The sequence below is a fragment of the Ziziphus jujuba genome, chromosome 2, assembly GCF_031755915.1.
Source record: "Ziziphus jujuba cultivar Dongzao chromosome 2, ASM3175591v1".
NCBI lineage: Eukaryota > Viridiplantae > Streptophyta > Magnoliopsida > Rosales > Rhamnaceae > Ziziphus > Ziziphus jujuba.
Genome location: NC_083380.1, coordinates 11,129,717 through 11,143,328, shown reverse-complemented (window position 1 = coordinate 11,143,328; position 13,612 = coordinate 11,129,717). Strand labels below are relative to the sequence as shown.

General features: G+C 34.4%; 3 protein-coding genes across 5 annotated transcripts; 1 reads left to right on the top strand and 2 right to left on the bottom strand.

Annotated features, from left to right (window-relative positions):
* On the bottom strand, positions 1–2,700 carry LOC107418298 (protein LATERAL ORGAN BOUNDARIES). Of its 2 annotated transcripts, none has more exons than XM_060814681.1 (2): positions 2,414–2,700; positions 1–1,194 (listed from the first exon to the last, which is right to left on the bottom strand). In XM_060814681.1, the coding sequence occupies exon 2, from the start codon at positions 1,121–1,123 to the stop codon at positions 530–532; it is 594 nt and encodes a 197-aa protein (XP_060670664.1). In that variant the 5' UTR covers positions 1,124–1,194; positions 2,414–2,700; the 3' UTR covers positions 1–529. The 2 variants fall into 2 exon arrangements, with proteins under 2 accessions (XP_060670664.1, XP_048330156.1); XM_048474199.2 differs by having other exon boundaries at positions 1–1,184.
* Positions 2,701–8,347: 5,647 nt separating this feature from the next.
* On the top strand, positions 8,348–10,799 carry LOC107418269 (disease resistance protein RPM1). Its single transcript, XM_016026959.4, has 2 exons — positions 8,348–9,038; positions 9,113–10,799. Exons 1-2 carry the CDS (start codon positions 9,033–9,035, stop codon positions 10,625–10,627), a joined length of 1,521 nt encoding a protein of 506 aa, XP_015882445.2. The 5' UTR covers positions 8,348–9,032; the 3' UTR covers positions 10,628–10,799.
* Positions 10,344–12,975, bottom strand: LOC107418266 (putative pentatricopeptide repeat-containing protein At1g64310). Of its 2 annotated transcripts, none has more exons than XM_016026954.4 (2): positions 11,040–12,975; positions 10,344–10,481 (listed from the first exon to the last, which is right to left on the bottom strand). In XM_016026954.4, exon 1 carries the CDS (start codon positions 12,900–12,902, stop codon positions 11,235–11,237), a length of 1,668 nt encoding a protein of 555 aa, XP_015882440.2. In that variant the 5' UTR covers positions 12,903–12,975; the 3' UTR covers positions 10,344–10,481; positions 11,040–11,234. The 2 variants fall into 2 exon arrangements, with proteins under 2 accessions (XP_015882440.2, XP_015882441.2); XM_016026955.4 differs by having other exon boundaries at positions 11,045–12,975.
* Positions 12,976–13,612: the final 637 nt, after the last annotated feature.

Sequence of the window (13,612 nt, the reverse complement as noted above, 5' to 3'; positions counted from 1 at the left end):
CCTAGACTTGGGGCTGAAGAATCATCTTTATTAAGCAGAAAATGTTTATTTTTCATTTATTCCTAAGCATAAACAATGACAAAGAATGTCAACTCCCGCATGCCAAAGCCTTAGAAAGTTACACTCTAATGACACAAAATAAATAGCCACACTCACTACAAACTCTATACAAAAGCCTTATTTAGGATCACCCTCTTCCTAATACCACTCTAACATATATAGACTTTTCAGTTCTTGGTTTAGGCTTTTCTTAATTGTTAATCAACAAATTTAAATTAAGCACTAAACCCACCAAATAAAAATTACTTTTTTTTTTTTTTAAAAGGAACTCTAGGTGATGATCTGGCTAGAAGAGTTTAGGGGTCGGTGAGGCTTTTGAGATCAAGAAAATTAAAAAGTTAAAAAAAAAAAAAAAAAAACTTAACCAACTTATAATATACCATTTCCAAAGGAAAACCCTAGATGGGTTTTACTTATATATACCTTTTTTTTTTTTTTTTGGGTTTTTGAGAGAGGCTATATGATAAATTCACATATTTCCATCTCCTCCTCCTCCACTTCCTTCATTAATATCTCCAGAAGGGTTATGATCAGTACTCCATTGAAGAGGATAAGGAAGCGAAAAATTCGCAGAATTAGAATAAAACCCTGCTCCTCCTCCTTCATTACCAAGTCTTCTACCACCACCATACTCCAATGGCCTGTGTCGTGGAGCCATTAATGGCTGAGGAGGCGGCAAAGCGGCCGGAGTGGGAATCTCATTGCAGGCGAAGCGGATGAGATCTGCATTAGCGGCATCCAGTTCCTTCTGGAGCCTCTGAACCTGTCTTTGAAGGAAAGAGATGGCTCCAACACAACCGTAAACCGGGTCTCTAACCCTCGCTTCCGCTTCGTAAGCCAGTGAATTCACCGCATCTTCTCTCTGATGAGGCAAGAGCTCATTAAGGAGCTTGGTCACGTTGCTGGCACCGAAGATCTTGTGGACGTTGGCGAATTTCTGAGGCTCTTCTGGTGGGAAATATGGTGCGAAGATGCAACCTGGCATGCATTTCCTCCTCAGGAATTTGCAGGCTGCACAGGGTGAATTGTAGGAGCTTGATGATGATGATGATGATGATGCCATCTTTTCCTCTTTTCTTTTTCTTTTTTTTTTTTTTGTTTTTGTTTTTGCTTTTTCACAACACCTGCAGGCAGCTGATGAATTTGATTTATTGTGAATTTTATTTAAAAATGCCATTTTAAACCCATCAAACAAAAACGAAAACAAAACAAAACAAATCTCTTTTTAACTTGTTTGATTTTCTTGCTTTATTAGTGTTCTTATTATTATTATTATTATTATTTTTTTTTTGGTAAGTTAAGCTAAATTAAATATATATATATATATATATTCATTTTGTGTTGATCGTCATTTATTTATTTTTTGTTTTTTTTTTTTTATTTTTAAGTCTTTTTTATTTTTGCAATTTCTTTTTTCGATTTCAATTCGAGGGTATATATATTGGGTGAATAATTAAAGTGAAGAAGATGTGTCCTAGGGTTACTATATATATGTATATATGATCAGCGATGGAAGATCATAGCAGATCATATCCTGAAATTTTTGAAAAAAGAAACTACTACTGATAATTTAAAAAAAGAAAAAAAAGAAAAAAGAAAAAAGGTTTCCAATCCCCAGCAGACCACGCATTGCCGTCTGACCTTCTCGGTGTACTTTCTCTGACTCTCTCTTTCACACACACACACAAACACATACTTACAAGCACGCACGCAGGCACGCATATGCACAGACATACACGCATTATATCATGAAATACAAGCAAACCAACTCTCTTAAATCTGAATTTTTTTTTTCTTTCTTTTTTTCCTTACTCCCTTATATCCTTTCCATTATCTTATTTTCTTTTTTCCTTTTTTTTTTTTTCAACAAATTGAGTAAAGGCTTAAATCTTCCATAACCACACTTATTCACCCATGCTGCTCTTCTCTGTATGTTTTCCTTAATCTTTGGTTTCCAATTTTGTCTCTTCTAACTTTTTTTCCTTTTTTCTTTCTTTCTTTCTTTTTTTTCTCACACCCATACCCAAAAGAATAAATTAAGTTGGATGAGGAATTTATATATGTAAACATAATACATATATATATATCCTTTCCAATTTTGTTAAACTTGATTCTGATTAGTATGAAAATTGCTAATCATAATTATATATGTTTACAAACTTTTGCCAATTAAGGTATAAAGAACATATATGAACAAGGTTAATTAGCAGAGCCTGCAAAAAACCCAAAGGATCTATTATATCTCTTTAAATTTTAGCTTGTACCCAAAAAATTAAACCCAAAAACAATAAAAACGCAGTGAATTATAACATCATTATGAACATAATACAAGAAGCAAAGCTAATAAGTTTACCTGTTTGTGATCTAGGTTTCTTTGATCAAAATGAATAAATAGCTACTTCGCTTTCTTTACCCTTTTTGTGAGTTTGCTAGCTAGCTCTTTTAAGATATAGCTGTGTAATTCTTTCTTTTTAATTTCTTCCAAGAATAATTAAGGAGATCTTCAAGCTTAGAGTGGAACAGAGTGAGAGAGAGAGAGAGAGAGAGAGAGAGAGAGAAAGAGAGAGAGAGATTCAAGGGTTTAGTGAGAAAAGGTAATGAAGGGAGAGGGAGAGGGAGAGGGAAGGCCAAAGAAGAATTAGTGGATGGAGTAGTAATGGAGGTAAGCAAAAGACAAAGGTAATAAATGAGAGGTACACTAAAAAAGAATGACTATGACCTTGCATCTAATAATAATATCAAAGATATGTGAGGATGTCTCCCATTCCTCATTCCACCCATCTTTTTTTTTTTTCTCATGCATTCAGACAAACATACACACACATTTTTTTTTATATTTTTCAAACATAAAATAACTGCTTTTAACATAATTTCAACAGAATATATAGCAAAAAGCCTTTCTATAGTTTCAATATCCATACATTAATTATGTATATATATACACATATATGCTGAAGTAATTAGTGTAAAAAAGAAAAATATGGTAATTGATCAAACTAATAATTATTATAAGCCTGCCGCCCACTTTATTCAATATATATTGTTAATATATATATCGATTCCCTTTTTCTTTTCTTTTTTTCTAAAAAGGACCTTCTTGTTTATTACTTATTTTTAATTTGAGTTTTATATAATTAACCCTAACCTTCCTGATCTTTGATTTTCAAGAACCCAAAGAAAAGGATGTGTGTAACAAAATTTTGGTGCATATGAAAGAAGACAGCTAGTAATTTTAAAGGAAACAGGAAGACCAGGGAATAGAACCCTAGAAAATATTCTCTTCATAATTTGGATCGACTGTGGCTTTGCGAATTCCTTCATGTTCACAGAACCAGACACACAGCATGTCTCTGTCAGTACATATGTGTTTGCTTCAATATATGTAGCTCTTAATTAAAAGTAACACACACACACACACACACACAGAGTTAAGATTCTGCTTGCCAAGCTTTAAAATATGAATTGGCATATTAATTTAATTTACAATCTTAATCCTGAAATATAATCAAGGAAAGTTTTCTTAATTTCATTCTGCAAAGCTTTGAATTAAAACTGAATCTTTTCAATAGATATTGAAGACTAATTTCTAACATCAAAATCATGAAGTTTATTGTTAGTCCAAGTCATTATCTCTTCCTTCCACATTAATTCTGTTTAAATCAACCAATTTAAATGAAAAGATAATAAACTCTATCTGGCGCAATAAATCACCTAGGCATAGATTGATTATAACTTGTTAAATTTATAATAATATTCGGCTGGCAAACCTAAGAAGCAGCAATGAAAAGCCATATGTATCTATTTGTGTTATTGGCAAATCCTTAAACTACTTTATTTTTGAAGGTCTCCAACTCCTTTGCAATTTCTAAGTATGTCTCATACAAAGGTTATGTCCTATGTAGATACAATTCATAATAACATACATAGAGAGAGTTGAAAAATGTGCATGAATTTATGAGGCTTTTGATAAACCATAGCCTTTTTGAGCAAGGCAAAAAAGAAAACTTCTTGTTATTTATGCATCTTCTTGATAATTAATACATCTATAGGTGGAAACATATATAGAGTAGTGGGGTTTGCAGGATTCCATTCACGGATGTTGGATGAATGGATCCAGTTGTGATAATGAAAATAAGGACATGTCTCTGACATGTACAAACACCAGATGGAATTCTTCAGAAAACACATAACATTCCCTAAACCAGGCCACCTTTATATATGCCTAGTATACCTCCCTGCTATTTGGATACTCTATATATAGGTTTTTCAAAGGGCGTTGGTTAATTTGTGATGATTAATCGGTTAAATCTATACATCTAAAAGCCTTAAAAACAGGTTTAATTTTCTTGGTTATCATAAACATGAATCTATGCTCTGTGTACATAAAATCATGAGATTTTGATCATGATTAGTACCTTAAAGGAAAAAAATCTAGTTGCTGCGCTGACTTACTCCTCACTCCGTTTAGTGGGTAAAAAATTAAATTAACACATAAATTTCCTGTTTTATATTTAAAAGTAAATCCTTTTGTTACTTTCTTTGTACTATCTGTAACCAAGATTCTAGAAACGGCTTGAGAGGTGCTGAAAGAAAATATATTTATATATGACAAATCTTTTATCAGGTCCATATTATATCAAAATTTGTAATTATAACTATTTGTATTTATTTGAATTTTTTTAGTTGGACTGAACCTATTTTTAAAATTAAAACTAAATAATTGATTTCATAGATTTTTCATAAATTTTTTTAATATAAATACTATTAAATTAATCTGATAAAAGATTTACTGGATATATATATATATATTATATAGAAGTGGTTTTCACATCTGGATACACCATCTCTCAATGATAGGCTGTGAAAATTTGTATATTATATAGATCTTTAATTAGTGTTTTTGCATGTTACAGTTATATATACCAAAAACAAAGTGCGAAAGAATTGCAGAAGTGCATATATACACACATATATATGTGCAATTATATACTAAAAGAGGGTGGTATGCTAAGAGAAAAAAGAATCGTAGAGACTAGAGAGGGAAGTAGAGTTCCAGTTTTGTGGGACCTTGAAAGGGGAAGATGTTTGTTCCCCATTCAACAATTCAACTATTGTTGTTGATAGTATCTATCTATCTATCACTCCCAACCATCAATTCTATACTTGTTCTCTGTGTTTGGTCCCCGTCCTCGGTCCTCTACCTCATCGATAAGGGCAATACGTTCTCAACCCCCCATGTGTTTTTGTAGGCCAATGATGAGTGACTTATAGAGTGTGTGTGTGTGAGAGAGAGAGACTACTATTTCCATATTTCTTGAAGACCTATATATTTTGGTCATATAGAAAAAAGGGCTACTAAAGAATTTAATGCAAGCTGTTTCAAAAAGAGTTCGGCGCTGGTTACCAAATTTGAGATACCTTAAACCTATTTATCTCTAAGAAGGTTATCAATTTCAGAGTGTGTGTGTGTATATATATATATATATATTTGTGTAATTTGTATTTTGTATTTTGTAATGTGGGTTTTCCGTTAAAGTACTCAACTCTCTTTTTTTAATTCTTATTTTATGTGTTTCATGATAAATGGAGAAATTTTAGAATTATTACAAATGTATCTAACTTCTGCAATGACTTGTCCTCTATCTAATTCTCTCTCTTTTTTTTTTTTTTGACTTCTTTTTGTTCTTTATATAATATATTGCAATCTTCCCAGATCCGCTTCCTTTAAAACTTCTTTATTGATCCTAATCAATCTGTGGATAATTGCCCATTTCACATAGTTTTATACTTTAATTCGAACATTCTTTTTAATAATGCACTTTCTAGAAACTAACAATACATATATATTTTTTTCTTTTTTTTTTTTTGGGGGGGGGGGGTGGTTGGTGGGGGAGGGATTGGGGCATCCAAATGATTATAATGTATGCAAAAATCTATAAAAAAAAATGCACTATTATATATAATTAATTAGTATTTTCCCGTCAGCCACCCTAACTGGTACTGTTATTATATATACAGTGAGTGAAGTTAGATATGCTATTTAAAGATTCAAATCAAGAAAAGTTTTAAAACACCATCTATCTCTTAATTATTATTTGTGATTTTCCATTGAATTTGGTACACTTTTTTTTTTTTCCAGCTTATTTTAAATTGAGAACTGACCTTATTAAAGAGACTACCATGTTTGCACGCCTGCTTGGGATTCTAGGTACATACCATGTGAATTATTGGGACATTGAAGGTATATTATATTTAGATTATTGGATTGGATAATCTAAAGGGTCCCTAATGATTAGACATACCCTAATTTGATCAATACCGAAATTGTTATCATTTTGATTGGATATATTAAAATTCAAATATAACCGTACCTCCTTTTGGAATTGAAATAAATAAATAAAAAGAAAAACATTTTGACTTGATTTGACTCTTTCCCTCTATGTTCTCTTTATAAGTTATGAAGGGGAGAGAGGGCCTAACAAAATTTCACATCATCAAAATGGCTTTGGCCATAGGATTCCGTTGACAAAGATCGATAAAGACCAATTGATGATTGGTATATTAAAAAAATGGTCAAAATCTTGTTAAATTTTTTTTAAAAAAAAATGAAAAGAGAAGAAAAGCATAATATATATATTCAATTTGGTGATGATGATAATGATGATGAATGTTAAAAGAATATGGACTCCGAAATTTGATTTGATCATCGATAACACGAGTATTAACTTGAGCCGTTTGATCATGACTATTATTGTGAAACCCAACTGGAGACATACATATCTGTCAACTATGTGCAGCACCAGCAGTACCATAGTCATTATCTGCAGCATTTCTCATATGTTTCTATCTAGTTTTGTTTAGCCGGGTTTGGATCCGGGTGTGTGTCCTCATCCGGTCCGGGTCCGGGTATGGTTTTCTCTGATAGACCCAAATTCCTGAAAATTGCTTGATATAGTGGGCTGGTTGAGTCAAGCGCCTGGAATTGCTATCGTAGTTGTTCGAAGCTAAGGATCTTCATAGATTAAAGAGCTCGATCCTAAAGCTAACCTAGAAAAAGAAAAAGAAAAAAAAAAAAAAATGAACTTACATTACATGTGGGTTTGAGCTGCTGAACCCTCTCATATATTCTAAAGATTCTGATTCTCATTCAAAGAAAGAGACTCATTTATATATGTACGTAATGAATCCCTATGTTACAACCCTATGTTGCAACAAGGCAAGCCTTTTCAGAAACCCTTTTAGAAAAAAGTTAAATAAAAAAAGGAAGACCAAAATTCGTCAATAGGATAGTAGGCATTGATCAGCCTCAAATCCTTTTCCTTCAAGCTATAACCTTTGGTGGTAAAGAAAAAGCAAGGCAAGGCTAAAAGTGTTATGGCCATGTGTGATAATAATCCCTAGTGTACTCTTTTTATGACTTATTCTGGATGAATCAGCAATGTTGGTCATCATTAGCAAAAATATGAAGAAAAAAAAAATAGTTAAAAAAAAAAGCCAAAATAAAATTCTTCTTCTGTTTTGGAAGCCCTCAGTAATCTATTGTTTGGTAGATAGGCCCAAGAATTAGTCTGCAACAAAATATCTGAGTCTGGATGTGGGAAAAGGTTGAAGGGATAATTGTAGGAAAGCTCCATAAAAAGAATGGTTAAGGTTTCATGGAAAAATTGGGTTCCCGCCAATTAGTCCACTTGTACTTTCAATTGGGTTTTCTGTGTCTCGTTGTGGGTTTCAACTTTTAAGCTATTCATGCAAAGTTCAAATATCTCAAATAATAGTTGCAAATCAGACATTCAGCCCAAAAATAAAAAATAAAATAAATAAAAAAGTTGCAAATCAGACTATACTGCTATACGATCTTTTTATTATTCTATAGAATTTTCTTTTACAACAAACATGGGTGAGAAAAACCATTTGATTTTGGATATCAAAGTTGGGATTTTGAAGATGCTTTAGTTACTCTATTTATTATTGTTTGCGGTAAGTAGTTATTGAAATAATCATCTAGAGCAAGGTCAAAAGCATGTTTTCCTTGGAAACATCATCAACTGCGAGGCACTAAGTCATAGATGTTTATAAATATTATTTTGGAAAGAGTAATTGGTACAAATCAGGAGCCCGCAGTCCTCAGATATTATTTTGTGTAGGCAATCACAACATGCCTAACTTTGTCTCTTTTTCAACAGAAAACAAATTGATATTTGTTTATCAGTAAGAAATTATTTAAATATAGGCTGGGAAGAAACAAACAAGGTGGAAAACTATACTTTGAAAACTTCTAACATAAAACACTATATTAATAGAAGCTCCCAAATCAGGAGCCTGCAGGCCTCAGATATTATTTTGTGTAGGCAATCACAACATGCCTAACTTTGTCTCTTTTTCAACAGATTAAACAAATTGATATTTGTTTATCATTAAGAAATTATTTAACTATAGGCTGGGAAGAAACAAACAAGGTGGAAAACTATTCTTTGAAAACTTCTAACATAAAACACCATATTAATAGAAGCTCCCAAATATATTCCAATCAAGAGAAAACTCAGTTTTCTGATGAACCGAAAGATATCACTGAGAAGTCAGTAAAATCATTTCTGCAGAGATTAGATTATCTGTTACTCAAAGAAAAGGAAGCCTTTGCTGGACTTGAAGATCAAATAGAAAGGGTAGTTAACAAACTTAGGGAGTTAGCAGGGTCCTCTGATGATGGTAGCAGTACAGAGGAGGATGGTGGCATTAGTACTTGGGAACATGAACTGAGAGATTTCATTGATGATGTGGAAATCGCATAGAAGAGTTCATCATACAGATAAATAAGCAGCAAGGGTCGGATAGGATAACTTTGAGTAATTCCTTCGGAGATGAAATACTGACAATCGAATCTTGCCTTGCTGAAACCATCCATAGAATGACACAAGCCATTAGTTCAACTGCTGTTCAAGGCAAGATGGAAGAAACGAATTCCCAAGGGTTGAATGAAGGTCAGTTATCAGCTTCTTCTTCTTCTTCTGTTTCATTTGAATCCAATTTTTTAAATCTTCCTGATGAACTTCAGAATTGCCTACTCTACTGTTGCATATTCCCTGAGAGTTACTGGATTGCAAAAGGGAAACTTATTCGGCTATTAGTAGCTGAAGATCTGATCAATAAAAAAGCAGGTAAGGTAATGGAGGATATAGCAGAAGAAAACATATATGAATTGGTCGACCAAAGAATGCTGCATATTGCGAATAAACAAGCAGGTGCTGGGACTAAATTACAAGTCCCCTCTCCTTACCGAGAATTCTGTCTTCACAGAATAGAGGAAGGAAATTTCAGAACTTCATCTCTCAATTCAGAGTCCAGTAATCCTCAGCTGGCCCGTCGTGTTGTAACTAATTCAGACCTGCCAGAGATTGACAACCTCCCACTGCAATCTTTGTTCCTGATTGGTAATCAAAAACCTTACGAAGAAAAAGATTGTTGGTTAAAACTTAGTGGTACAAAATTCTTAAGAGTGTTAGATCTAGAAAATACCAAAATGGAAAGCCTACCCGATGAAGTGCAAGACATGATACACCTGAGATATCTTGGCTTGAAACACACTGAAGTAACTGAGCTTCCAGCAGGAGTTGGCAATTTAATAGCCCTTCAAACTTTGGATATCAGATGGTGTGGAAGGATAGAAGCATTGCCGAAAGAGGTGCTAAATCTTGTGAAACTGAGGCACCTGAAAATGTTCAAGAGCACAGGTTTTTGTGGAGTGATGCTGCCCAAAGGTATAGGAAGACTCACAAACCTCCTAACCCTCACTGGTATAAATGTCAGTGGTGGCATTGCCAAAGAATTAGGTAAACTAACACAACTCAGAAGGCTTGGAGTAGTGGATGTGGCAGAAGACTGTATAAGTGATCTACTTTCCTCTATGGCGAATATGCAGGGCCTTTTGAGCTTATCTCTAGCAGCAAAACATACCCACAACCAGGCAAAACTTGTACTTTTGGAGCCATTCTCACCACCATCATTTCTGAGAAAGCTTCGGCTGGAAGGACTTCTAGAAAAGATACCTAGTTGGTTTGGCTCATTGGAAAAGTTGACGAACTTAAGATTAGGTTTCTCTCATCTGTCCGAGAACCCAGCATTGGTACTTCAACTCCTACCAAACTTGAAAACTTTAACCCTATGGCACGCTTATGATGCAAAACAAATGGGGAAAGAGTTTTGTAATGCTGGTGGGTTTCCCAAGCTTGAGGTTCTTAGCATTGCTTCTCATGTCCTGGAGGAGTGGACAGATCTTGAAGAGGGAGCACTACCTAGCTTGAAATACCTTAACTTGCATAACTGTCTACAGCTGAGGATGCTACCTGAAGGTTTGCAGTTTGTCACAACGCTGAGGGAGTTGCGTATGCTGCCCTTGTTGGATGATCATGCAGAACGGTTGAAACCTGGTGGCGGACATGAAAATTACAAGATTAGACACATTCCGCAGGTTTCCTTTATTACTATGTCTACACTGAGACAAAGAGTGACATTAAATTATACAAGGTGTGGGGTCCAGATAGGAAGGGGAGAGGCAGAAGGTGAAGCATGAAGAAAAAGGTAACGAAATTACTCATTCGCACATATTGCAGACACATTGGAAAAATCACATAAGCTATTTTAAATAAATTTCTCTCTATTGTAAATTGTAAACATAACTTCAAGATAAATCATATTCAAGTTGTTTTAAGGATTCATAATGATATGTATCATCCTTTCTTTTAGTTTTTTAATTATTTTTAATTACTATATCTTGGTTGAAGCCAACATATGACTAAGCACCATAACAAATATATTTTAGCCGTGTGAGACCTTAGAAAACTTATTAAATTAGGTTCTATGGTTACATGTATTAAAATCTATGGTTACAGGTAAGCATTGACAAATTGTATAACCTGCAATCCTATATCACAAATGTATCTGCTCTATATATTAGAGTTCACTACCAAAAGATCAGAAGCTACCTGACCTTTCTTTCACAATGAATCACCAAAGAATTGCACATAGAACCAGTAGGTATGATGAGAAAAATATACCGAAGCCATTTATGGCCCCAAAAGCAAGATTCTTTCCGGTTATTTGCCTCTCAAATGTCTTCTTTGCTGACCAGATAGGTTGTCAATGAATGTATCCAAGACCTGATACGAAGAAAATTTGATCTAGAGGGTATTAATGCCTTCAATCCAGCTTAGCCCAGGCATCTTCCTGAGTTTACCACCTGTTAGATCATCTCTTAACTTCCCCACATCATCCCACTTCCCGTAACCAGCATATATGTTAGAAAGCATGACTCTATAAGAACAACTCTCAGGATTATTTCCTATGAGTCTTTGTGCTACACTTTCTGCCATCTTAGGATTTCCACAGGCATCACAGCATGATAAAAGGGCTCCCCAAATGCCAGAATCCACTGGTTCTGGCAAGGATAGAACAAGACTGTAAGCCTCTTCTAATTTTCCATCCATTCCAAGAAGTTTTACCATGTGAACATAATGTTCAGCTCTAGGTTGGATGCAAAACTCATCAGTCATTCTTTTGAAAATACTCCTTCCATCTTTGACAAGGCCAGCATGACTGCATGTGCATAGAAGAGCAGAGAAAGTAGAATCATCAGGTAATAATCCAGTCTCTAGTATCTCCTCAAACTTTTTAAAGGCCTGAAAGGCAAGTCCATGCAACCCAAAACCTAAAATCAATGAATTGTATGAAACAATATTCCTTTTAGGCATAATGGAAAAAACAGAATTCCCCAAGCCCACAAAACCACACTTCATATACATGTCTATCAGAGCAGAGCAAACCATGACATCTGACTCTAGTCCATGTCGAAGACAATATGCATGAATTTCCTTACCAGGCCCTACATTTGCCATCTGAGCAGCAGCAACCAACAAACTGGCAATCAAAACAGAATCGGCCTTCTTACCTTCCAAACTGAATTTCTTGAAGAAGGAAAATGTGCTTTCATAGTCTCCAGACTGTGAATATCCAGTTATCAAAGCTGACCATGTAACTAAATCAGGCTGGATTAAACCATAAAAAACTTCATAAGCAGAATTCATGGACTCACATCTTGAGTACATGCTCACGAGTACACTACGAACATGAGCATTAGAATCGAGATTACTTTTCAAACAATAACCATGTAATCCTTGTCCAATATTCAACAGGCAAGACTCTGCTAAACCAGAAAGCAAACCAACAAGAGTATATCCATCTGGCTTTGCCCCCATGCTTTGCATCTTGCTAAAGAGTTCCAGTCCTTTATAACAAAATCCACAATTCCCATAAGCAGAAATCATAGAATTCCACATAACCAAATCCGGTTTGGGTGTCCCATTGAACACCCTACTGGCTTCATCAACAAGGGCCAATTTTGAATAAGCAGTCACAAGTGCACTGCTACAAATAGAGTCCAATCCTAATCCAGAAAGCATTACTGCTCCATGGGAAAGTTTCAGACCATCTAAATCAAGTCTCTCAGAGCAAGCACGTATTATACAAGCATAAATGAAGTTATCAGGTTTGGTTTCAGTCCTTAACATCTTTCGAAACAGAGAAAATGCATCACCAAACTTGTGAACTTGAGCGTGAGCTCGAATTACAGAATTCCAGAGGTAGACACTTGGGTTAGGACTTGTATCGAACAGGTTACGGGCAGCATAAAGATCCCCATTGATAGCATAAAATCTTAGAATTCTAGTGGCATAAAATGGGTCAAGTGAGAGATGGGTCTTGGCAATCAAACCATGCAATTGCTGGGTTATTGATAAAGATTGATAAACCTTTGAGAGCTCCGAATGAAGCAACTGAAACTGAAACAACATCTCTTCATGTCTTATACCGTTCAGACCGTTAACGCGATCTTTGCTTCTCTTTCTACCAACAGTTACTGGAAAAACGTGAAATATGGACAAGGTATTGGGTCAGTTAGGCCATATCTTCGGATCAGAAATGGAGCCCAAATCATTTAGCCCAAGGATCAGAGTATGAGCCCAATATTATTGTCCAGCCCAAGACATTTCCTCGATCGTCTTCTTATTCCCAGACCGTAAATTGGCATATGATTTAAGCATTTTGCTTATTCCCAATTTGTTACCTTGAGATGATAAAGAAATGGTTTAGTGAATTGCATCTTTATTTATGCTATAAGAACGTGGATTCAAATAATAGAGATAAGATTTGGGATAATTTGTAATTTAAAAAAAAAAATTTGTTAATTGAGGTATATATATTTTAATATTTACATATAGAGTTGAGATATTTATATTTAGTCCAATATTTTAATATTTAACTTATTAAAAATAATTTAATCAGATAATCAGAAAAGGAGGAGGAGGAAGTGTGGTGGTGGTGGTGCCCGAGGGCGAGGGGGAAGAGGCGCTTTCATGGCTTTATGTTATATGTAATATTTATTTCTCATACAATAGGTAATAGCATATTATATATAACAATTCAAAATATAATTTTTTTTATATGATATTAGACTAATTATTAGGTGGAATGATATTATGAAGATTAGATTTAACTAAATACG

Bases quoted from the DNA above. Each gene is read 5' to 3' on its own strand.
- LOC107418266 (XM_016026954.4), bottom strand. From the start codon at position 12,902: ATGTTGTTTCAGTTTCAGTTGCTTCATTCGGAGCTCTCAAAGGTTTAT.
- LOC107418298 (XM_060814681.1), bottom strand. From the start codon at position 1,123: ATGGCATCATCATCATCATCATCATCAAGCTCCTACAATTCACCCTGT.